This window comes from Cydia pomonella, chromosome 19 (assembly GCF_033807575.1).
Source record: "Cydia pomonella isolate Wapato2018A chromosome 19, ilCydPomo1, whole genome shotgun sequence".
Lineage (NCBI taxonomy): Eukaryota > Metazoa > Arthropoda > Insecta > Lepidoptera > Tortricidae > Cydia > Cydia pomonella.
In genome coordinates, this window is record NC_084721.1 from 2,911,447 (window position 1) to 2,936,056 (window position 24,610).

At 40.5% G+C, this 24,610-nt stretch overlaps 1 protein-coding gene across 1 annotated transcript in view; it reads right to left on the reverse strand.

The window, feature by feature from the left end:
- LOC133528680 (eIF-2-alpha kinase GCN2) overlaps positions 1-24,610 on the reverse strand; it is a 45,961-nt gene that overhangs the window by 12,353 nt on the left and 8,998 nt on the right. Inside the window, exons 10-21 of the mRNA XM_061866146.1 lie at positions 22,900-23,022; positions 21,741-21,946; positions 18,837-18,971; positions 17,236-17,474; positions 15,434-15,571; positions 14,761-14,804; positions 11,373-11,605; positions 9,326-9,581; positions 8,860-9,011; positions 7,889-8,022; positions 6,374-6,553; positions 5,339-5,562 (exon numbers count right to left, since the gene is read on the reverse strand). Coding sequence (XP_061722130.1) covers positions 5,339-5,562; positions 6,374-6,553; positions 7,889-8,022; positions 8,860-9,011; positions 9,326-9,581; positions 11,373-11,605; positions 14,761-14,804; positions 15,434-15,571; positions 17,236-17,474; positions 18,837-18,971; positions 21,741-21,946; positions 22,900-23,022 — 2,064 coding nt within the window. The remainder of the gene's footprint in view (positions 1-5,338; positions 5,563-6,373; positions 6,554-7,888; positions 8,023-8,859; positions 9,012-9,325; positions 9,582-11,372; positions 11,606-14,760; positions 14,805-15,433; positions 15,572-17,235; positions 17,475-18,836; positions 18,972-21,740; positions 21,947-22,899; positions 23,023-24,610) is intronic.

Below are 24,610 nucleotides of genomic sequence, written 5' to 3' on the forward strand. Positions count from 1 at the left end.
TGTGTGCATACATTGCCGTGATTCTTATCATTATGGATGTGTTAGTATGCCCGACATTCAATATAGGACCCGAATAAACGAGCTAATGACAACTTGGTCTTGCCCGGCCTGTAATAATGTTACGAACCGTAGAAAAGGTACTGATGACACTCCAGTTCGGGCTCTGAACCAGCCAAGGCAGCCTGCCTACAAGAACCAGCTGTTGCCTGTGGGGCAAAATAACCCCAGTGTGTATGTAAACACTGATAATTCACAAATATCGGAGCTACAGGCGAACATGTCCTGTGACGAGTCACTTCTGGAGACTTCCAGCTTCTTAAATGAGACCAGCAGTCAAATCAAGCGTCCGGAGATGGGCCATAGTACCGGTCAAGGTTCTATTTCATACAGTGATTTCGAAAAACTACTCGATTTGAAGCTGTCACGGTTTCATTCAGAACTTACCGAACGTTTAAACATAGTCGCACACGATTTAAAATCCGACTTTAATAGCAGCTTTCGCACGCTATCGGCCGAGCTAAGTGAGTTGAAAAATGATATGGCATCTGCAACTGAACGAATCAAGATTTTGGAACGTGAAAACTCTTCCTTGAGAGCAGATTTAACAGATATGAAATCGCGACAGGGGTCCGAAAGTGACACCTCTTCATTACTTGACACAGTTAACAGTCTCAAAACAGAACTCAATGAAAAGGAACAGGCTTCATTACTGAACGACGTTGAGGTGTCAGGCGTGCCGGAGTTCAGAGGTGAATCCGTCAGCAGCATCATGTTCGCCGTGGCGGCGAAGTTGGGAGTGACTCTGGACGAGCGCGACGTGGTGAGCGCGAGCAGGGTGGGCCGCCCTGACGAGACGCGCGCGCGCCCGCGTCCGCTCGTGGTGCGCCTGGCTCGGCGCGCGCTGCGCGACGCGCTCATTAAGAACTCTAGAGTGCGTCGCGGCGCCTCAACTCAGGATCTGAACCTTCCGGAACACATGCCTCGGACCTTTCACGTGAATGAACGCCTCACAAAGACGAACCGCATTCTGCTCGGTAAAGCTAAAGATATGTGTAAAACTAACCAATGGAAATTTTCATGGTCCAATGAAGGACGTGTTCTCGTTCGAGAAAATGATAAATCTAAAGTATACCATATCCGAGCAGAGTGCGATTTGACTCGTATTTTTATCGCGGCGGCCGTCGATCGGGAAACTCCATAAAATTAGTAACTTAATAGGGCGGAAAAATGGTACTGTAATTTTGTTAGTTCTGGTCTCAACAACAGAGTGTTTAACCAAGAAATTTAATATTTATAGTAATTGTCAATGTATTAATGATGTTATAAAAAAATTAGGAAAAGTGGTATTGGTCGAGTGGCATGTGTTCGGTATATTAAGTAATATGTGTGATTATTCTCTAATGCTCCCTACTGTTATAAATATATCTGTGAACTGCATGGTATGTTTACGTATCCTATTATGTACTTTTCTATATATAACTAAAATAAAATATTATGCATGCAAAATGTTTCAATGCTCACTTTACGTATTTTACACTGAATTAGCTCAATACAAAATTTATTCCTGCATAATTCTAAAATATATTTATAAATTTTATAACACTCTTAATTTAAAGTACCTATTTATTAAATGAAAGGAAAGCGATTTAAATTCGGTCTTTTTAATGCAGGATCTTTATGTAACGCACGAAAACATAATGAGCTTATTGCAGCTATGGAACGTCATCAACCAGATATTATTGCAATAAATGAGACCTGGCTGAGAGCAGGCGAGGCAGGGCGCGCGCCCACCGTACGCGGCTACAGGCTGCGCCACATCCCGCGAACGCTTGGTACACGTAAGGCTGGTGGTGGTGTGGGCTTCTACATTAAAAGTGGTTTGAGTGTGCAAATATGCGAACATGTGCATTTTCCTGACGTGGAGCAAATGTGGATTAAAACAAAAATAAACTCCGTTGGTTTTCTCATTGGGACCGCTTACCGTCCGCCCTGGCTAGACACTAATACTTTTTTGGAGGCGTTAAGTGATACTATTGCTACGTTCACAAAATATGACCAAATAATTCTATGTGGAGATTTTAATATAGATTTATTAAATGAAAACAGCGCAAAGACTAAGTCTCTATTACAGTTTATGTCGTTAAATAAAATACAAAACTATATAAAGGGAGCTACTCACTTTACAGAAAACAGTTCTACACTTATTGATCTCATCTGTACAGATGCCAGCGTACATAATACCGAGATCGACCATGTAGTGGAATTAGGGGGGCACGCTTTAGTGTTTGTCGAATTATCCGCAAAATGTGTAAAACCAAAACCTAAAAACATTATAAATCGATCACTGAGCAATATTGATATTAACAAATTTAATAAAGATGTTGACTTTATTGATTGGGGGTACATAAACACATTCACTGACCTTGAGGCTAAAGTGTCCTTATTTAATGCAAACATACTACAATTATTCGACACTTATGCTCCGATACGTAATCACGTCATAAAAGAATCCTCGAAACCTTGGTTAACTCCGAACGTGCGGTACATGATGGTTCTCCGTAATAATGCTCAAAGAAAGTATAGACACACCAAGTCTGATACGGACAAAATTAATTATAAAAACTTGAAACATCTAGTAAATACCAGCTTGCATTTCGAACATCAAAACATTAATCTTAATCTTAACCATCCTAAACTTCTTTGGAAAAACCTTAAGGAAAACATATTACCTAATTTCAAAACCGAAGCAGACATACCAAATCAGTTTGATAACCCTACAGCTATGAATATTACTTTTCTAGACGTACCTGGTAATAATATACCAAACTGCGATAACATAATGTATTTTGGGAATAACTTATATGGTAATTCATCTTTCCAACTATCAACTGTAACTGAAAGCGTCGTCAGTAAACTATTACTTCACATAAAATCTAACGCCATTGGTTATGATGGTATTAATTTTGACATGATTTTGATGACGCTTCCTCGCACCTTGGGTGTTATCACTGATTTAATCAATTGCTCTATTACAACCTCCGCATTCCCATCATTATGGAAAACAGCTGTTGTCCGCCCTATTCCAAAAACGAATGATCCAATTGATCTAAAAGATTTTCGACCTATAAGTATACTGCCTTTCTTGTCAAAAATTTTAGAGAAAGTGGTATATGACCAAGTATCCAAGTACTTGGAAAATAACAACATTTTACCCGAAATGCAGTCGGGCTTTAGGCGAGGTCGTAACACTAGCACTGCGCTTCATGACGTAGTGGACGAGGTTCTTGCTGGCCAAGACCTGGGCAAGGGAACTGCTTTGGTGCTGCTCGACTTTTCGAGAGCTTTTGACTGCATAAATATTCCACTTCTTTTGGCAAAGCTACATTATTATGGTTTCGATTACCGCACTATCAGATGGTTCGAGAGCTACTTTAAAAACAGGAAACAGTTGGTCAAGATAAGTCGTAGTGACGGTAGCTCTATATCATCGGAGCCAATACCTGTGACAAGAGGTGTCCCGCAGGGTTCTATTTTAGGTCCCTTGCTCTTTATTTTGTACAGTGCCGACATCGTCCAATGCATTAATCATTGTAAATACCATTTATATGCGGATGATCTTTCAAATATATTTTTCTTTCTTTCCCAACGACACGGACTCAGCAGTCGCTAAAATAAACTCCGATCTTAAACGTATTTCGGAATGGGCCTCTGAAAACTGCTTGGTTCTCAACCCCATAAAGTCCAAATATATGATCCTGGGTTCACCGCACCAGATAAACGTCATCACAGCCTATAATCCTGTAATAGAAATTAATGGTATGAATGTGGCTCAGGTTACTGAAGCGAGAAATCTCGGACTTTTGATGGATAGTAACCTCCGCTTCGAAAAACACATAGCGGAAACATTCCAGTACTGTATGTACCGTTTAAAGGTTTTATACAATATTCGTGAATTACTGAGTGTAGATCTACGAGTGAGACTATGCGAAGCCCTTATTCTATCGAAATTAAATTACTGTATTACTGTATATGGACCTTGCCTCTTGGGACGCTCGCAGCGCTGCATTCAGAGGGTCCAAAATGCATGTGCCAGGTTCTGTTACAATATTCCCCCGCGGACTCATGTCACCCCATTTATAAATAACGGAAACTGGCTCAAAATGCTACCACGTCAGGATCTAATGTTGGCATGCTTACTGTTTGATGTAATAAACACTCAGACTCCAAGCTATCTGTACAAAAAACTGGTTTGGTCAACAAACAGAAGCTGTCACTCGGTTAGAGCCCCGCGTATTCTTATGCTGCAGCCTCAAAAATACCGCGCTGCTGCCTTTAGGGGAAGTTTTAGGTATCGGGCCACCAAATGTTGGAACAACATACCCCCACCAATCAGAATATTAAAAAGTAAGCCTCAATTTAAAATTAAATTACGCCAATACCTATTAGAAACTCAAAAACTAAGTGCCTAAAACTTAACCCCACCTGACCATGCCATTACCTGCCGTTACCTATCCACTTGCGTTCACATCGTGTAAATTCATAAGTATAATAACTACGTGACATATTTTTCTTGCAAATATTTACAGTACCTACATACACACAGTACAAATATATGTAACATGCATAAGTATATTATTTAAACATATAAGTACATTGACTAGTGCTGCACTGGTCGTTTATTAGTGTAGGTTTTAAGGTTCTGACGGAAGATCAGCGCTGTGGTCTCCGCAGCATTTATGCTGAGTCAGCGCCTATTCTTTACCACAACACATGACCCTCTACTAATATCTCTATTAATCTAAAAATAAGACACGTAATACATTTGATTGTTGACGTAATTATTGATATTAGAGTCAAACTGTATGTTACTTTTTCTTTGTCTCTTGTCAATTTTCTTTCTCTCTTGTTATTTGTTGTGTCACAAAGCATGTAAGTTGTGGTTGAATAAAGATTTTATCTATCTATCTATCTATCTATCTTACGACAGAGTTTATGAAAAAAATGTTATCTCTAAGAGATAGCACTACTGCATGGCTACTAATGTATTTTCTTATAAAGACCTGATGAAACAAACTTACCTCACACCCGAGCGCCTTAGCGTTCCTATAGACCGCCTCCAACTCGGCCACAGCTTGGGCCACCAACTTCGCCCACTTGGTTTGCTTCACGAAGCGGGTGACGAGCTCCTTCACTTCGTACACCGCGATGTCCGCCTCCATGAGCCCAAGGTTTTAGATGACGTGGTGACAGAGATAGCATTAGTGCACCGCGCTCTGATCTCTGGTAAAGAGTGATAGAGATAGCACTACTGCATGGCTACTAATGTATTTTAACTTACCTCGCACCCGAGCGCCTTAGCGTTCCTATAGACCGCCTCCAACTCGGCCACAGCTTGGGCCACCAACTTCGCCCACTTGGTTTGCTTCACGAAGCGTGTGACGAGCTCCTTCACTTCGTACACCGCGATGTCCGCCTCCATGAGCCCGAGGAGGTTGGAGACGTCGCGGTTGGTGATGCAGAGGGATGTGAGGTGGGTTTGGAGCTGTAAGCTGGTTATACGACCTAGAAAAAAAAACACCTTTTTTTATTTTTTTTATTTATTTAGGATTACCAACAGATAATACATCTTAACATGCTCTTAAATCTATATGACAATCAGGACTGATGCTTATCTAATTATAGGTAACCACATCTTTTTTTTAATATAGGAGGCAAACGAGCGGACAAATCGCCTGATGGTAAGCAGTACCGTCGCCCATGGACAACTAGAATTCCATATTATAAATGCAATAGAAAATACAGAATGAGGAAACATCTTTACGCAGCGTCAAGCTGATCTGATATATGCTGGCAGCCGACAATTCGAGTCGCTCTCCACTGGATGCTGTCCAGAGGGAGAAGCTGGTACTTGGGTGCCCCTGCCCATAGATGAGAACAGTATTCCATATGTCGGCGAACCTGCGTGTTAAAGCAGTAGGCCACCAAGCTTTTTCGAGGGTTATTTATTTTATTTTTTAGACAAGTTAATTTGTTGAATCAAGCGTTAATTTACGGAAACTCATATTTATTAAAACAATAATATATCTTTGCCAATCCGCAGTACACACGATCAGTGCTAGTTCGTCTACTTACTTGTGTATTTTTTATACAATTAATGTTCCCATCACGAAAATAAATATGCAAATAAATATAACAAACCACCACCAAAACGTCTCTCGTCCCTCTACTAGGCATTATCGATGTCTTTATATTTCGCGGCGCGCCATATCGTATCTTCCCTTCTAATTACCGTTTTTTCCTATCTTTTCACCCCCTCTTAAGGCCAATTTCCTAACCCCAATCATTAGTAAAATAATATTGCTTATGAACTTACCAAAAGTAACATCAACAAGTATAGGGTATATATCAGCGTGTTTATCCAACGGCACTCCACAAGACATTAGTAGAGCATTCAGTAGCTCTGTATGGTTCAGATGTATCGTCACTTTCAGGCTGCTTTCAGAAGCCGCCCGACTTGCGACTACTAGAAGCTCGGCGTCGGGCCAGAGAGTGTCTGAAAAGTAACAATCGTTGGTCGAGTCTTTTTTTTTTTGTTTTGACGACCGCTTTGGCCTAGTGGGTAGTGACCCTGCCTACGAAGCTGATGGTCCCGGGTTCAAATCTTGGTAAGGGTATGTATTTGTGTGATGAGCATGGATATTTGTTCCTGAGTCATGGGTGTTTTCTATGTATTTAAGTATTTATAAATATTTATATATTATATATATCGTTGACTAAGTACCCTAAACACAAGCCTTATTGAGCTTACTGTGGGACTTAGTCAATTTGTGTAATAATGTCCTATAATATTTATTTATTTTACTAGGTCATATATTCTTGGTAGGATTAGGATGCCCCATTGGCAGAAGTTATATTCCACACTGATGGGATTAAGAACGCTCCAAACCCCATCGAGCAAAGACGAAACATAGTAGTGAAATCTACACTTAGATGTTATTACATTGTAGAAGAAAAGTTTTTTAAGAAGTGACATAAAGCAACAGATATAGCTTAGATGATGAGAAGTCAAGGGCCTATTTATTTGAAGCTGTACGGTCATAATCAAATAGATAGTGACGGCCAAAGTTCCCAAAGAAATAAGGATGTGATTTTGATATATTTGGCCGCTTTGGCTGCGAATCACGCTCAAATATGACGCGGACTTACACAATAGTTTTTTTTTTTTTTCAATATAGATATTTTAACGTCAGTACTACTCAGAATTACGAGCTCTGTTGTTTCTAGTTAAAAAAAGTGTCTCCAGATTTTTTTCCTCTGTTGTTGTAACTTTTCATGGACTAACAAAATGAAAAGATCGAAAAATGTATTAGTATTTTGGATACAAAAAGTGGTGTGTACAAAATAGAAATCTGTCTTGTGGAGGATGTTTTCCCACTGTTTTCATTTCTAATCACCAAAGTATTTTTTTTTTAATTTTTTACACAGATTAATTTTAATAAGGCTTGTGTTGTTGGTACCTAGACAACGATATATATATTTTTATTTTATTATTATTAACTATTAATTTTGAAACAAGATTGAACACAAAAAGCCACTATTGAAAACCTCTAGGGTTTATGTAATAGTTGGCGAGATAGCGCGGACCGATCCGCGTATGCTTATAAATACTTAAATACAGAAATATAGAAAACACACTTAAATACATATAATTATAAATACTTAAATACATAGAAAACACCCATGACTCAGAAACAAATATCCGTATTCATCAAACAAATATATGCTCTTACCAGGATTTGAACCCGGGACCATCAGCTTCATAGGCAGGGTCACTACCCACTAGGCCAGACCGGTCGTCAAAATTTATACAAAATGAAACCTTCCTCACCTGACTTAGGGTTGAATATATCAAACGCGCATTCAATAATCTCCCTCGGATGAAATCCTGGTACGTGTTTTTCTCTGAACACCCGATCAATGACATAACGACGCATGTATTTCGATCCAGAGTATGCCACGTGTCTGGAAATAATATAGAATATTTCGTGACTATACCAACAAGTCCCTATTAGCGTCTGAAGTCATGATGCTATTTCGTTCACGCTTAAAGTCGTCCTGCAAGATTTTAAGAGATGGCACCATAACTTTAGTTGCCACGGCAATACTGTACACTTTCTCAACATTACCTACAATACAAAATCGTGCTAGGCTTTAAAAATAACATTGATTTATGTACCAAACAAACGTATTTATTGTACATTTATTGTCAACTATGTGAGGTGTTCAATAAAAAGTATTGTATTGTATTGTAATGTATTCAAAGGTAATGATAAAAAAAAATTCAATTCTTAATATATCTATCGTATACAGCTGTTTAGTAGAGTATCACTGTGTCTTGTTAAGCCATGCAATGGTCTGGAATGGTGGGCGATGTTGACAAAGTTTGCGATATTGAGTTTAGCCATAAATTTATTCAATAGGTTGGCAATAACCTCCTAAAGCCCAGCCATACAACAAAAAAAAAATTGCCAGTGAAATTTGAAATCATAATGTAAGACTTAAAGTTGATTGTGTTTTGATCAAGATCGAACGAAAAAAAACAAATGCATCTATGTTTGCTATGCATAATTGCAAATTATTTTGGGGTAGAACCTTGAGCCTTAGTGTAAGGAGTGCACGCTCGAGTTGGATGTGCAGCGGGGCAGGCGTGCGGCGTGCATGTTAAGCAAATGCAAGCGTATAGGTGCGACCTTAGTGCACGCTGCTCACAGCACTTGTGAGCTCGATGCCTGTCCACTTGTTCTGTCAAGCGTCCACTCAGGCCTTACTCACTTAGGATAATATTCTCGGTAAACTTACCTCGCAAAAGGCAGCCTCAAGTCATGCGGCAGATGGCAGACGGTGCCAGAAGCGGTCATGACTTTTACCGCGTTGGGGTAAGCGTCCCACGCCTTAACTCGAGGAGTTAGGAGTGGTGGGGAGAATTCGACCGCGCCGTGACTTCTGAATACCTGAAAAAGTGTGAAAGCGTATAAAAGTGAAAACCACTTTTTATAGTCACTAAATAACCATTCGCAGCTTCGCTGTTTGTCTTCTCTATCTTCCTATCTATCCTGACCTCAGCAACGCGATCTGTCAGCCATCGCAGTTGGACTTTCCTAATACCAATATGGTAAGTAATATCTTCTACTGTCGAAGGCGCTTGCTGAAGGCACGCACCAATCAGCCTTTTCTAACATCGGGAACCTTGAGAACTCTGTATGGGATAAATGCCCTAAGACATCCTACAAGCCAAGGAGAGAGAGAGAGAGAGACAGACACCAACCTCAGCAACGCGATCAGTCAACCACCGCAATTGGACTCTTCTCATGCCGTTATGATATGTAATATCTTCAGCTGTCGAAGGCGCCTGTTGTAGGCACGCACCGATCAGCCGTTGGTAACCACGTGACCCTCGCGAACTAAGTGTATGTGATAGTAGTCCAGATAAGGCGCCTTCGGCTACTGGGCGGGGTACATGGGAACTGGATAATAGTTCTGCACACGTTGGACGGACGCTGGCATCATGGTTTAGTAGCCATCTGTAAGTATTCAGTTTGTTACGGGAAAATTTTTAAAGTTAATAAATAAATAAGCTTCAAATTAGGTCCGGAAATACTACGTATCCGGTGCGATGAGTGAAGATATGTAAAAGAATATCATATAGCCTTACAGACCTAGGCCTGTAAAGCAACCTTATTTGTTTTTAAACGTCAAATTGTGAAACGTCGTCTTGGCATTCAACCACCAAATAGTTGTAGATTCGTAATTTGTTTTTAACTGTGTAAACTTAGTACCGTCGATTTGTACCGCCGAGTTTCTTGCCGTTCCATATTGGGATACCCTCCTCCAATTGAGGGGGGATTTATATCTTCTCGGGGTCAGAGGTGTAGGGTTAGAGCCGGTGTACGTTCATAAGCGCATTGTAATATGCCTACTTGAATTATAAACTATCTTTATCTTTACGAATAAAGCAAATTGACTACTTTTTTCTTCATTGCGAGTTTGAGAAAAGTACTATACAAAATCTAACCTAACCTAACCTTCGTTTCTCAGCCTCAATAGTAATGTACTATTATGGAAATGGGTTGGCAGGATAGCAGGCTCACGTCCGAAAGCGGGAGCTTTACAGGCTGCCTTAGATAGATTCAATTTGGTGTTTCTAGTGACGTGGACGATAGACGTACGCTGGCGTCATAGTTTAATAGACGTAGTAATCAATTAATCATAATCTTTATTGTGTGAGAATTGGGTTACATTGGCAGTGATTGCATTTAAAATTGTATTACTACTATAAAAACATCTCTGTATTAACCAAGTATGGACTTGTGATTTAAATATATTCAAATCGTTATTCTTAAAAATGTCAGGTAATTTATTATAAATATGAATATACCTAATACACGAGTTTTTGGAGGAAAGTGCCAAATTAACGAAAGGTTTGTGTAAGTAAACTTAGACTGTGTTCTTGTCGCACGGGGACCCATGGATTGGAATTCTACAAGTATTTATACTTGTGTACGAAAACACACACTTCGGAAATGGCGATACGATGATAGCAAGGAATAGGTAAGTAAGAATAGGCCGATTTTTATTGACGTAGCTAGAGGTTTCTAAACGGTGGTTTAAGATTCCATTAGCTAAAGTTCGATTGGCAATTCTAGTACCCAGTCATTTTAGTACAAGACCAGACAAATTGGGTGGTACATTGGTCAATCGAAGTAATCGAACTGTAATGAAAAAATTGGCGAAGAGCATGTCGGGCCATGCTCAGTGTAGGGTTTCGTAGTGACCATTCTGTCAGAGCAGACGAAACCGGGGCTATTATTAAGTACCATGTACATTACAAGCATAAGGAAATAAGGGAGTACCGTCGCAGCGCTTTGTACGTCTTTTTGCTAAGGGGAGATTTTTGCAATAACTCAAAAACGGCTGGATTGATCATGTTCGTTATAGTTTTTATTGAATGTTTTAATTGTGTTTTTGTTTCACGATTTTTTCATATTTTTGGACCCATGGTTCATAAGTTAGAGTGAGGAGACACAAATATGTTTTTACTATCGGAGCAATTATTTCCGAAAATATTAACTTTATCAAAAAATGGTTTATGAAGACCCTCATTCGTTTTGAAATACCTATCCAACGATACCTCACATTATAGGGTCACAGCGAAAAAAAAACATTTTTATGTAGTTTTTATTTTACCGTTCTGTATCCATGCCAAATTACTTTCTAGCACTAACGATCATGGAGCAAAGCCGAGGACGGACGGACAGACTGACATGGCGAAACTATAAGGATTTCTAGGTGACTACGAAACCCTAAAAACCTACCTTATAACAATAATCTGTTTCTCATTATCCTCACACTCGAATCCCTCCGGCATGACGATATCCTTGGTCCTCAAATTGGTCAGAACCACCATACGTTCCATTCCCGTACTTAGTGGCGGGTGGAACATTTCGAAGAGAATTATACCAAGCGAGTAAATGTCCACTTTCTGGTTGTATATCACTTTGCTGGCCGACTGTAGGAGTTCTGGGGCTACGTATAGGGCTGTGCCGATCTGTGAATAATGAAAAGGTTTAACACTAAACACCATCATAAGATGCTGTGTCTTAGATGTTGTAGGTTTTGTTTGCCTCCAATACTAACCATCTTATTTATAAAATATAACAAGCACTTCGCTGGCCCAATATTACAGGGTTCTATGGTCATAGAGAAATAAGAAGTACATAGAGTGCAGACTCCATACATCAGTTTTGGTATCAAAACGCTTATTATAGGGAGCGTGCATGAACTGTAGGAGGCAGCACAGGAGCCGTCAGATTTTTGCCGCGAGGCGTAAATGTGATGTTTATTGTTCCGATGTAGCCCACAAGATGGCAGAACCTACTATGCACAAGAAAACACGTGACGTGTAAATGTACATGTTTATGGTTCCGATTCAAGCCACAAGATGGCAGACCCTCCAACGCGCACGGTCCCTATATTCGTAGTCGTCATCTAGCATCGAGTAGCGGAACTCTCAGTACTGCTGCTCGACAATAGATATCGCGGCAAACAAAAAGTCTAATGCTCAATGATTTACCGCTAATATTATAACTAGAGAGCTCAACGAGGGGGGGGCGGGTTTAGGGTCGGCAACGCGCATGTAACTCCTCTGGAGTTGCAGGCGTACATAGGCTACGGAGACTGCTTACCATCAGGCGGGCCGTATGCTTGTTTGCCACCGACGTAGTATATAAAAAAAAGAGTAAGCGGATTTTCAACTCCTACGCTTACTCTGGTGTGCTCTGGTTATAATATTAGCTGAAAATCGTTGAGCATTATACTTTCTGTTTGCCGCGATATCTATTGTCGAGTAGCAGTAGTGAAAGTTTCGCTACTTGACGCTAGATGTAGACTAGGAAAATAATAGTATTTTTGGTAACAAAACCGTTGTATGGAGTGAGCACTCTTGGTCTTCTTAATTCTCTTTGCGATGGTTCACTTTTATCGAATTGAAATTTAGTGAAATTGAGTCGAATTTCAACTACTTATCTTGAAAATGTAACATAGGACCCTGTAATATTGTGCCAGCGACTTATAAACCTTTGATAAAATTTACCTTTTCATAACAATCAGAAATTATATTTCTTGTTTCCGATAAGGAAAAATTATAATTAATAAATAAGCGTCGCTGACTTCTTAGTCTTAATTGTGCGTAGTTATTACAATACAATACTCTCTATTGCACACCTCAAACAGTTTACAATACATGTATAGAAACAAATAAAGATAGTTGGATACAGGTAACAACAGGCCGCCTGCGGCAAGAGCGATGATTACAGTACCCCTAGTGTAAATAAATTCGATTTTGAAACGTGACGTACGCGTTTGCGTTTAGTCTCATTTTGTATTGGATTTAGAAGGAGCGCGCCAAGCGGGACGTTTTGGAAACTCAAAAACCTATACAAAATGAGACTTAACGCAAACGCGTTCGTCACGTTATGATGTCGATCAAATTTACACTAGGGGTACAGATATTGCAAGACACAGTTTAGATATACTTTAACTTCGAGACATGTGTGTATGAATAATAAAATACTTCTATTCTATTATATACTTCAACTTTAACAAATGCTCTTGAAATGGACATTACATGGTGATCCTGATATATAATAAATAAAAAAATAAAGTTTTATTTTCAGGAATCACGTACATTAGTACACCCATATCACACTAAAAGGAATTGCTTAAAACTAAAATAAAAGTAAAACAAGTAAAATAATAAATGAATACTATTTTTTGTTCTCGTTTTCATGCACTGAGAGCCGGTGCCTAAACATATTACAATTAATATTGCGGTACACCGAATAATGGATGCTGCTATGTTAAATGTATTTTACAGGCTTTTGACAGGGTCTGGCACGAGGGCCTTATTAGCAAGCTACCGTCCTTCGGTTTTCCCCCTAGTTTTTGTGACTGGGTATCAGACTTTCTGAGGGATCGATCGATTCGTGTGGTCATTAATGGCTGCTCGTCCGATCAATTGGCAATCAATGCCGGAGTCCCTCAGGGGTCCGTGCTTTCAGCGACCCTTTTCCTGCTCCACATAAACGACCTGCTGAAACCAGGTACGTTCGGATATGCAGATGACACTACGGTTGTTGAAAGCTACATACCCAATTCACGAGCTAGTGGAGTCCAAATACAGTCGCTCAGGGAGGCAATGGTCGAACGCATGAACGTGTCACTAAAGGCAGTCTCTGATTGGGGTGAAGCCAATTTGGTCTCGTTCAATGCTAGTAAGACCCAGGCGTGTCTTATCTCCGCCAAACGGAGTCCATTCCATCTGACTCCTACTTTCCGAAATGTATCCCTTCCGATAACCGACCATCTTGAGCTTCTCGGAATCTCGCTGACTTCAAAACTCAACTTCGGCCCGCACATCGAGTCGAAAGCACAGTTAGCAGCAAAAAAGCTGGGCATCCTCAACAAGGTGAGGCAGTATTTTACACCTAGGCAACTGCTCGACCTTTACCTAGCACAAGTGCGATCGTGTGTGGAATACTGTTCGCATCTGTGGGATGGTTCAGCAAAATACCAGCTTGAGGCACTCGAGTCAGTTGAGAGGAGAGCCAAGAGAATCATTAATGATGACGATCTGACGAATGCTCGACTCCAAAGTCTGGAGCATCCTCGCAAGGTTGCCAGCTTAACGATCTTTTACAGGATACATTTCGGAGAGTGTGCCGAGGAACTGCACAACCTTATTCCTCCGTCCCCATTTCACCATCGGACTACCAGACAATCGGCACTCCGGCACCGCTTCATGGTAGGTATTCCACAAATACGCACGAAGCGTTTTGCTTCAACATTTCTTATGCGAACTGCCAAGGAGTGGAATGCCCTGCCCGAGTCTGTGTTTCCGCATGAGTACAATCTGGGTCTCTTCAAGGCTAGGGTAAATAGGTATCTCATAGGTAAGCGTGCTCCACCGTAGACTGCATCATCACTTACCATCAGGTGAGATCGTGGTCAAACGCTTGCCTATCGTTATAAAAAAAAAAAAAAAAACAGCTCCAAAGAGTTCAAAAAGCTTATCATATAACGCTATAATCTGTTCAATTGCTAAAATGAATCGTCGTATGAAGAAAGCTTGAATAAGCAAAGAAGTAGCAAAGAAGAAGCAAAGAAGAAGCGTAATAGAAAACACGGTTATTACCTACAACATACCTGACCAGTAAGGGAACCGCTGATTTCTTCTTGTTTACTTCTTTCTGAAAATAGTCGAAACCATATGATTATAATGATCTTGATTTTCACATAAGCATAACTATCGTAGGTACAAGACATCGAGTTATGAACCAACTTATTGAGAAATAAACAAATCATAATTATAATATGGAGAAAATGAATTCAGTACGTTTGTATGTATCAACAGGTTAATTTTATAAATGGGAGGTTAACACTTAAAAACGCATGAGGTCGTCCGTTTTTGCAAAGGCTTTGAAGTTTATAAAAAAAAAAACAAGTTGATTCGTTGGTTGCTCGTATGTTGGTCTACAATTCTTGAGTCATGGGTGTTTTCTATATATTAAAGTATTTATATATTATATATATCATTGTCTAAGTACCCTCAACACAAGCCTTATTGAGCTTACTGTGGTGGGACTTAGTCAATCTGTGTAATAATGTCCTATAATTTATTTAATTTTTTTATTCTACATTTTGGCATATATATTATGTCTGTTTGACCTAATGGTTAACTGGTAGAGAATGCCTTTTGGCATTAATCCGCCATTTTATTTTTATTTGTTTATGCAATAAACTTTGAATAGAAAAAAAAAACTAATTTCGCACCCAGTTTCACAGTACAAAACGACAGTCGAATCTTTAAAAACCTTACCATCAACAGGCATCCCACTGAAAGCTTTTGTGGCCAGACCGAAATCTCCGATTTTAACGTGATCATTGGAATCCAAGAAAATGTTTACTGGCTTTAAATCTCTGTGGATCATGCCTCTCTGATGAACATGGGCCAACCCTGTAAAAATATATATACGTTTTTTTAATACTGGCAAACTAGCATACGGCCCGATGGAAAGCAGTTACCAGAGTCTATGAACGCGTGCACAGCAAGGGCGTCGCATGAAAGATGGTGTTCCTTTTAAGAACTCACATAGGTACTGATATACCCAATACTGTACACGCATAGATTTTTTTATACTACGTCGGTGGCAAACAAGCATACTGCCCGCCTGATGGTAAGCAGTCTCCGTGGCATATGTACGCCTGCAACTCCAGAGGAATTACATGCGCGTTGCCGACCCTAAAAATAATAGGAATATCTCAGCAAAGGGTTCATTCTACGCCTGGAGCATTCTCAAAAGGAAATTCCTTTGTTATCACAGAATATGTGATCGTAACATGCTAGGAGCCTAGCAAAGTGAAAATTATTGATATAAAATGAGTATTGGGATCTTCGGTGTCGACATTTCCAGTGACGTCCAATTCCGTAGCCACCTGGAAGGAAAGGCTGCGCTGGCATCCAAAAAACTCGGTGTCCTCAATAAAGCGAGGCGATACTTTACTCCGGGGCAAAGACTGCTGCTTTATAAATCGCAAGTCAGACCCCATATGGAGTATTGCTGTCACCTTTGGGCAGGAGCATCTGCATGCCAGCTTGGACCATTCGACTCAGTTTGAAGGCGCGCTGTACGAATCGTCGACGATCCCAAACTCACAAGCGGTATCGAACCTTTAAGTCTAAGGAGAGACTTTGCCTCCTTGTGTGTGTTCTACCGCTTGTACAATGGGCTGTGCTCTGAGGAATTGTTTGACATGACCAACGGCCGCTTTCTATCGCCGCACCGCTCGCCATCGGCAGGGTGTTCATTCTCACACCCTAGAGCCTAAATGGTCGCGTACTGTGCGTTTAAGAGGAATTTCCTCCCGCGGACGCTCCGGCTGTGGAATGAGCTACCTACCGAGTTTTCCCGAGGGTCTACAGTATGGGGTTCTTCAAAAAAGGGGTGTACAGGTTTTTAAAGGGTCGGCAACGCGCATGTAATACCTCTGGTTTTGCAGGCGTCCATAGGCCACGGTGACTGCTTACCATCAGGCGGGCCGTATGCTTGTTTGCCACCGTCCTGGTATAAAAAAATTAAAAAAAAAAACGCCAATCGGAACTGAAATATGATAAAAAAAAAAAAAAACGTTTATTTCAGACAGAATCCATAGAGTGAGTATTAATAATAATTACATAACACTTAAGCTACGAGTATGTTAGTATTGTACATGCCAAAAAAAAGTAATAAATAACAATAATAATAATTTAGTTTAAGTATCTACCCCCCCCCCCCCCCCCCCCCCTGGAACACCCGGCACTTGCGCATGCGTTCGAACCCAGTGTCCCAGAATGGGGCAGTCCGTTTTCTCACTTATGACCCTCAGGATGGTGTTGTGGCTCCCGCGCACCCTGCGCATGAGTGATGCGATACGTTTACGAATCACCGCGCCAAACGATAATGAAATAATGGAAATGATAATGAGACTTTTCAGTCTTACTATTCGATCGGCGTTTTGTCGAAGTACGATTGACATCTTGGTTAGACTCCCTGGCCACAAACGCGAACATAACAGGAGGTACATGATAGCGATGCCTCCTCAAATCGTTCCTTGGTGTCGACGGATAAACTAAATAGTTACCTTCAACGATCTCCCTAAACAGCCTCCAAGCTCTATAATGCTCCTTAAACAGCCCATTATCAATCGCGTGCCGCAGCGTATTCTTCTCGCAGAACTCCATCTGTATGTACAGGACTTGCTTGAGCCTCTCAGAGGGCGGGCGGGTTGGCGTGTCTGATGGGATATTCTCTGATGGTATGGTTTCTGACTTGTTTGATAGGTCCTCGAATTCTATGTCGTCGCTGGATTCGTCTTCGGGACTGTGAAAAGTTGAGTTGTTTTAAATAAAATTAAGCGTGTCCACGTTCCACGTTAACCACGTTCTGAAAGGTTGTAGATTTCAAATACGCATGTCATTTTAATTCACTTGCATTATGCTCACGCATACGCGTCCACTGACCGCGTATCGTCGAGTATATTAAGAATAAGAATAACATTTATTTGTATAACACAGGTGATACAAAGGGTCTTAATATACAAATATAAACTCTGTGTTTTGCCTATGGGCGTACAAATTTGTTCCTTAACTAACTAACTTAAAACTAATTAAATTTAGTTATAAAAGATTATTAAATTAGGTATTGCTAAACTGAACAAAAAAAAATAATTTAATAAATACAATTCATACAATTAAAATAAGAGAAAATCTAAATATCAATTCAAGAAACAACATATAATTTAACTCAATTCAAATAATATAGAAATAAAATAGTTTACAATTAGATTTAAATGTCAATGAAAAAGTCATTAATGGAGTAATATGTTTTACTAATTAGAAAAGTTTTTAGTTGCTTCTTAAATCGGTTTCTGTTTTGAGTTTTTATATGTTCTGGAATTTTATTATATATTTTATTATATATTCAAAATGAAATTCTAAATCAAACGTTTGATGGTCGTTTTTTGGCTGACAAATTTAGATCCCTTGCAGTTGAGGGGCTAAGTGTCCGTAGTGGGTCATTATAAATAAATAAATATTATAGGGACATGAATTGTGTACAGTCACCTGCAATAATATGTTACACAACGAAGGCGTATTCGTAGAGCCATAAGAGCGTGTTACATATTTTTGCAGCCTTCGAAGAGTAACATATTATTGCAGTGTACTACTTAAAAGGCTACTTACGTAGTCTATTAATATTTTACCTAATGACCGTCTGAGAACTTCACAGAAATCAGTAAAAAATGTATCAACCTGCCGTTCTTTCTGCCGGTCTTCATCCTCGCTGTCTTCGTATTTCTGCAAGATGCCTTCTGACATAGACCACTCTTCTTTCACCTACTGTCTCAACTTTACGCCTTCCAGAGTCCTGGTCATTTTCTAGACACTTGTACGAACCTGCCGTTGAACCATGGGTCTTCATCCTCGCTATCCTCGCATTTCTGCAAGATGCCGTCTGACACAGACCACTCTTCTTTCACCTATTGTCCCAACTTCACGCCTTCCAAAGTCCTGGTCATTTTCTAGACACTTGTACGAACCTGCCGTTGAACCATGGGTCTTCATCCTCGCTGTCCTCGCATTCCTGCAAGATGCCTTCTGACATAGACCACTCTTCTTTTACCTATTGTCCCAACTTCACGCCTTCCAGAGTCCTGGTCGTTTTCTAGACACTTGTACGAACCTGCCGTTGAACCATGGGTCTTCATCCTCGCTGTCCTCGCATTTCTGCACGATGCCTTCTGACATGGACCACTCTACTTTCACCTCCTGTCCTAACTTCGCCACCACGCCTTCCAAACTGAGATCTGTTCGTTTTCTGGAAAAGAAAAAAAAAATAACAAAGCGCACGATAGGGGTTGCGTTAAGGGTTAGAGTACGACGGATCTGAAATGTATGGGAAGATCCGGGTACCCGGATCTTGATTTCATACATTTCGGATCCGGATTGCTACCCTAGTCACGTTAAAAGAGTTCATAAAAACGAGAGGAGTCTTGTAGCTTCGAGTCATTAAAACTCGACAAAGGTTTAACTTACTCAGTTTTACAACCTGCCCTGTTAATATTATGTATGTACATACATACATATAGTGTGGGTCAAATGTTAGAAGATTGATTGATGTAAGAAAATTTTACACACTTCCCGATTTCCGATTGAGCTGAAGCAGATATAATATGTAAGTCGGATGACAATGCAATATTATGGTACTATTGAGCTGATCTTATGATGGAGACGGGAGGTGGCCATAAGAACTCTGTGATGAAACAACGCAACCGTGTTTAGTTTTTAGAATTGTCTTGATGAGTATTAATTGCCTGTGGCAAGAAAAGTACAGTCAGCGATAAAAGCTTGTAATAAAATGTTTTTTTCTTTGCCAAAAACTTATTTCTACGCTAGGCCACTCTGACACACTGGATTTTATCCAAACACTGTCGTATCCAAAAATGCTCTCAATTTTTCTCTCTCCTTGTTAAATCGGGACGGTAAGTTCACTTCGCGGGTTATCTATTATATTATAGGCTATTTTACTTGTCCTTCCTAAGAGATTATTTAATTATTTAACTACCTATAACAAAGTCGAACAGATAGTTGCTGAGTCAAATATCATATGGGTGTCACAAAGCCGCAAAGGTTCGGTAGCTCGGCCATCTAGAGCGAATGGGAGGCACTCGGCGGTGAAGAGCGTTTTAGGGAAAACCGACAGCACGCCGCCCCGCTGGTACCTAGGTATCGATGGGCGGATGTGGTTTTTTTTAAAGGAGGATAGGCAGGCGTTTGACCACGATCACACCTGATGGTAAGTGATGATGCGGTCTACGGTGGAGCACGCTTACCTATGGATACCTATTTACTCTAGCCTTGAAGAGATACAGATTGTACTCATGCGGAAACAGACTCGGGCAGGGCATTCCACTCCTTTTGTGGTGGACACGGATCTGCGCGAGCTCCAGTCTGAAGACTGGCGAGATACTGCACAGGACCGGGATCCGTGGCGAGCAGTTTTGGAGGCCAAGACACACTTTGGGTCACTGCGCGAGAGGAGTAAGTAACTATAACATACCTAGTAGTTTTCTCTTCGCTAGGACACTGACACCTCAACACTGGACTCTATCCAAGCGTTGTAGTATCTCACGACATTCTCGTGATTTAAACGAGACTGTAACTTTACTTCGCGGGTTTTCTTCCTATTCAGGCTATTTTATTTCCTTGCCTGGCAAATTATTTAATGCATTAACTTACTTAATGATTGACATACCTAGTAGGAGTTTTCTCTTCGCTAGGACACTCTAACACCTCCACACTGGACTCTATCCAAGCGTTGTAGTATCTCACGACATTCTCGTGATTTAAACGAGACTGTAACTTTACTCCACGGGGTTTCTTCCTATTCAGGCTATTTTACTTGCCTTGGCTAGCAAATTATTTATTGCATTAACTTACTTAATGTTTGACATACCTAGTAGGAGTTTTCTCTTCGCTAGGACACTGACACCTCAACACTGGACCCTATCCAAGCGTTGTAGTATCTAACGACATTTTCGTGATTTAAACGAGACTGTAACTTTTCTTCCTATTCAGGCTATTTTACTTGCCCTGCCTAGCAAATGATTTAATGCATTAACTTATTTAATGTTTGACATACCTAGTTGGAGTTTTCTCTTCGCTAGGACACTGACACCTCAACACTGGACCCTATCCAAGCGTTGTAGTATCTCACGACATTCTCGTGATTTAAACGAGACTGTAACTTTTCTTCCTATTCAGGCTATTTTACTTGCCCTGCCTAGCAAATGATTTAATGCATTAACTTATTTAATGTTTGACATACCTAGTAGGAGTTTTCTCTTCGCTAGGACACTGACACCTCAACACTGGACTCTATCCAAGCGTTGTAGTATCTCACGACATTCTCGTGATTTAAACGAGACTGTAACTTTTCTTCCTATTCAGGCTATTTTACTTGCCCTGCCTAGCAAATGATTTAATGCATTAACTTATTTAATGTTTGACATACCTAGTAGGAGTTTTCTCTTCACTAGGACACTGACACCTCAACACTGGACCCTATCCAAGCGTTGTAGTATCTCACGACATTCTCGTGATTTAAACGAGACTGTAACTTTTCTTCCTATTCAGACTATTTTACTTGCCCTGCCTAGCAAATGATTTAATGCATTAACTTATTTAATGTTTGACATACCTAGTAGGAGTTTTCTCTTCGCTAGGACACTCTGACACCTCCACACTGGACTCTATCCAAGCGTTGTAATATCTCACGACATTCTCGTGATTTAAACGAGACTGTAACTTCACTTCGCGATTTTTCTTCCTATTCAGGCTATTTTACTTGCCCTGCCTAGCAAATTATTTAATGCATTAACTTACTTAATGCTTGACATACCTAGTAGGAGTTTTCTCTTCTCTAGGACACTGACACCTCAACACTGGACTCTATCCAAGCGTTGTAGTATCTCACGACATTCTCGTGATTTAAACGAGACTGTAACTTTTCTTCCTATTCAGGCTATTTTACTTGCCCTGCCTAGCAAATGATTTAATGCATTAACTCATTTAATGTTTGACATACCTAGTAGGAGTTTTCTCTTCGCTAGGACACTCTGACACCTCAACACTGGACTCTATCCAAGCGTTGTAATATCTCACGACATTCTCATGATTCAAACGAGAGAGTAATTTAACTTCTCGAGTTATCTTCTTGTTCAAGTTTACGTTTTCGGGGTTGAGCTGAATGCGTTTGATGGCGTAGAAACCGCCGTCGAGTTTATTCTTCACCTGTATGTAAAATGAATAAACTATAACTGCTAATATGTTCATGAAAATATTTGTTTTATGATTAATCTGAGCAAATGCTTATACCACATACAAAGGAATACTAAAACAAGTAAATTAAACGAAATCCAAAATATAAGGCTAGGCTAAGGCCCTCAGCACACGAAGCGTAAACGTAAGATACGCGTAAGCGTATCATAATACACGCGTAGAACGAGAGCGCTACGAGCACGGACCACTTCAAACAAGTCCGCACACGAAGCGTCGTCGTAGCGTAGATTTTTGTCGTCGAAAAAATCAAAACTTCTGACATAATCAAACAATAAAAAAATTGTTGCCAAGCAGACCCCTGACTCCCATGAGCCGTGGCAATACGCCGGGACAAAGATATAAAGATAGTTTATTATTCAAGTAGGCATATTATAATGCGCTTATGAACGTCAAATAAAGCCACTGAGGCGGGTAAGGCTGGGTGGTTAAGAAAACACCCAGACGCTTTCAAATAAAAATATTTATTTTAGGTAAAAAAAAGCTGCGGAGCGAGGGCCGTGGAAAAAAAAACCCTCCCCTGTCGCGCTAGCTGGTCGCGTCGCTCGAACGGTTGATGGGGAACGATGGGGGAGGGCCGTGGATCGCTGGTAAAGTTGTGGATGGAGGCCTCTGGGTCCCTCGGTACTCTGCGGCTGGCCAGAAACAAGAAACCGCGCCGCCAAGGGTTATTCTAACTAATCCGGAACTTACAAACGCTAGGAAGATGACGCTTACGCGACGCTTAGTGCCCAAAACTCTACGCGTTTCGTACTCGTAACGTTTTTACGATACGCTTACGCTCCGTGTGCTGAGGGCCTAACGATCTTCATTGGAGCCTTAGACAAATGTAAATCATACTATTATATTAAGTAAAAACTTGATAATTAGACAGTAACACTTTCGTTATAAAGTACTTTCTTTCGTACCTTCAGTACATCACCGAATGCGCCTTTACCAAGCCAGGTTAGAACCTCAAACTCTGCGTTGAGGCGAGAATGTCCGTTCATTTGTAAACTCGTTCTTTGTATCCGCTTCACTGGATCTTCGTCCTACAAATTCACAATCACTTACAATAACACAATGCGAATTTTAATTCGTTTGTGGTGAGTGTTCCGACTGAACGTCTAGCGACCTTCAACAAGGAGGAGTTTCGGCCGAAGGGTGTCAAGTTTCGGCGGTTCCGAGGCCGGCTCCCTGACACTGCGGGGTTAATGTGATTTATAGTGTTTAGTTGTAGTATTAATTTTAAAATATATTGTAATATGCAAAGACAAATACTTAAAAATGTACTTAAGTAAAATACTAAAAACTATCCCCCTGCGGCATGGTGCCGTAGATGCTAGCAGCATTTATTTCCTCGCTGTATCGCAAGACTAATTCTTTGAGCGAGGAAGCAGCCAGCTCTGCGGTCACCGATGACTTCTCTAATTATTTTAGATAGTTCCTTAAACAGGTTAAGGGCGCTCGGACCCCACGGACCAAGGGTCTCGACGCCAAATTGTACGAAATTGTATTCGGTGCCGAGACCCCTATATTTATTATTATTTAATTTTTCGGCCGCCTCTGCCGCCGCGCCTGCCTTAGCAGATAGCGTCCCACACTAGCACCCGTGCCATTTGTCTTTGCATATTATAATTAAATATAATTTGCGATTGATTGTAAATAAATAAATATATTATTATAATATGTATGTTCGTTTTAAGGTATTTAATTATGGGCCACTAGTTGCCTGAAATAAAGATTATCATTTCACTTCATTCAATAAACTCAATAAAACTTGTGCTATGGGTTATTATTATTATTACGAGCCTACTGTGTCCCACTGCTGGGCAAAGGCCTCCCCCCCCCCCCCCCCCCCCTCTTCTTCCACTCGTCCCGGTTTTGGGCTACGACTGGCCAGTCTCTCAAAAAGGAGTCTAAGTTATCCCGCCATCACCGACGAGGTCTGCCAGATCCCCTGTTTGACTCGCGGTGCACCTACTCCGTGGTTATCTTGGCCCACAAGTCATTCAAATGTGTTATGGGTACTTGATAAAAACATTATTATATAATAAATAGATGTAGTAAATAGGATGAAGGACTCACGCTAGAACAGAACAGTCCGCGTGAAAATACATAGCAACATTTATAAATACAACAGCCAACACCTAGGTAAACATAACATTATAATAATCTTAAAATAAATAATGACTACAGTATAATAGAGATGTATAATCTCTATAGTCGTTCGTTTTGTAGCTGTCCCCGAACGGCTAATCCTTTGTCTACTGTAAGTAAAACCGCACGTGCTACTACCTGCAAAAAATAATTCTAATGCACCTGAGCACGGGCTAGTCCAACGCTCAAAAAACAGTGTAAGTGCGCTCTCCGATAACGCGCCTTTGTTACGCATCTCGATGACACATTTTACACTGGTTCTGTAGCGTTAGACTCGCCGACACACAGTAACCGTAGAGCGACCACACACAGCCTCGCAACATATTTTTCCATTAGTTAATTTTGAATCTTATTACAATTCTCATAGAGTCGTAATTCAATAACCGGTTAAAGCGAACGAAACTTTTTTTATACACGCCATTTTACTTACAATAGACAAAGGATTAGCCGTTCAGGGCCAGCTACAAAACGAACGACTAT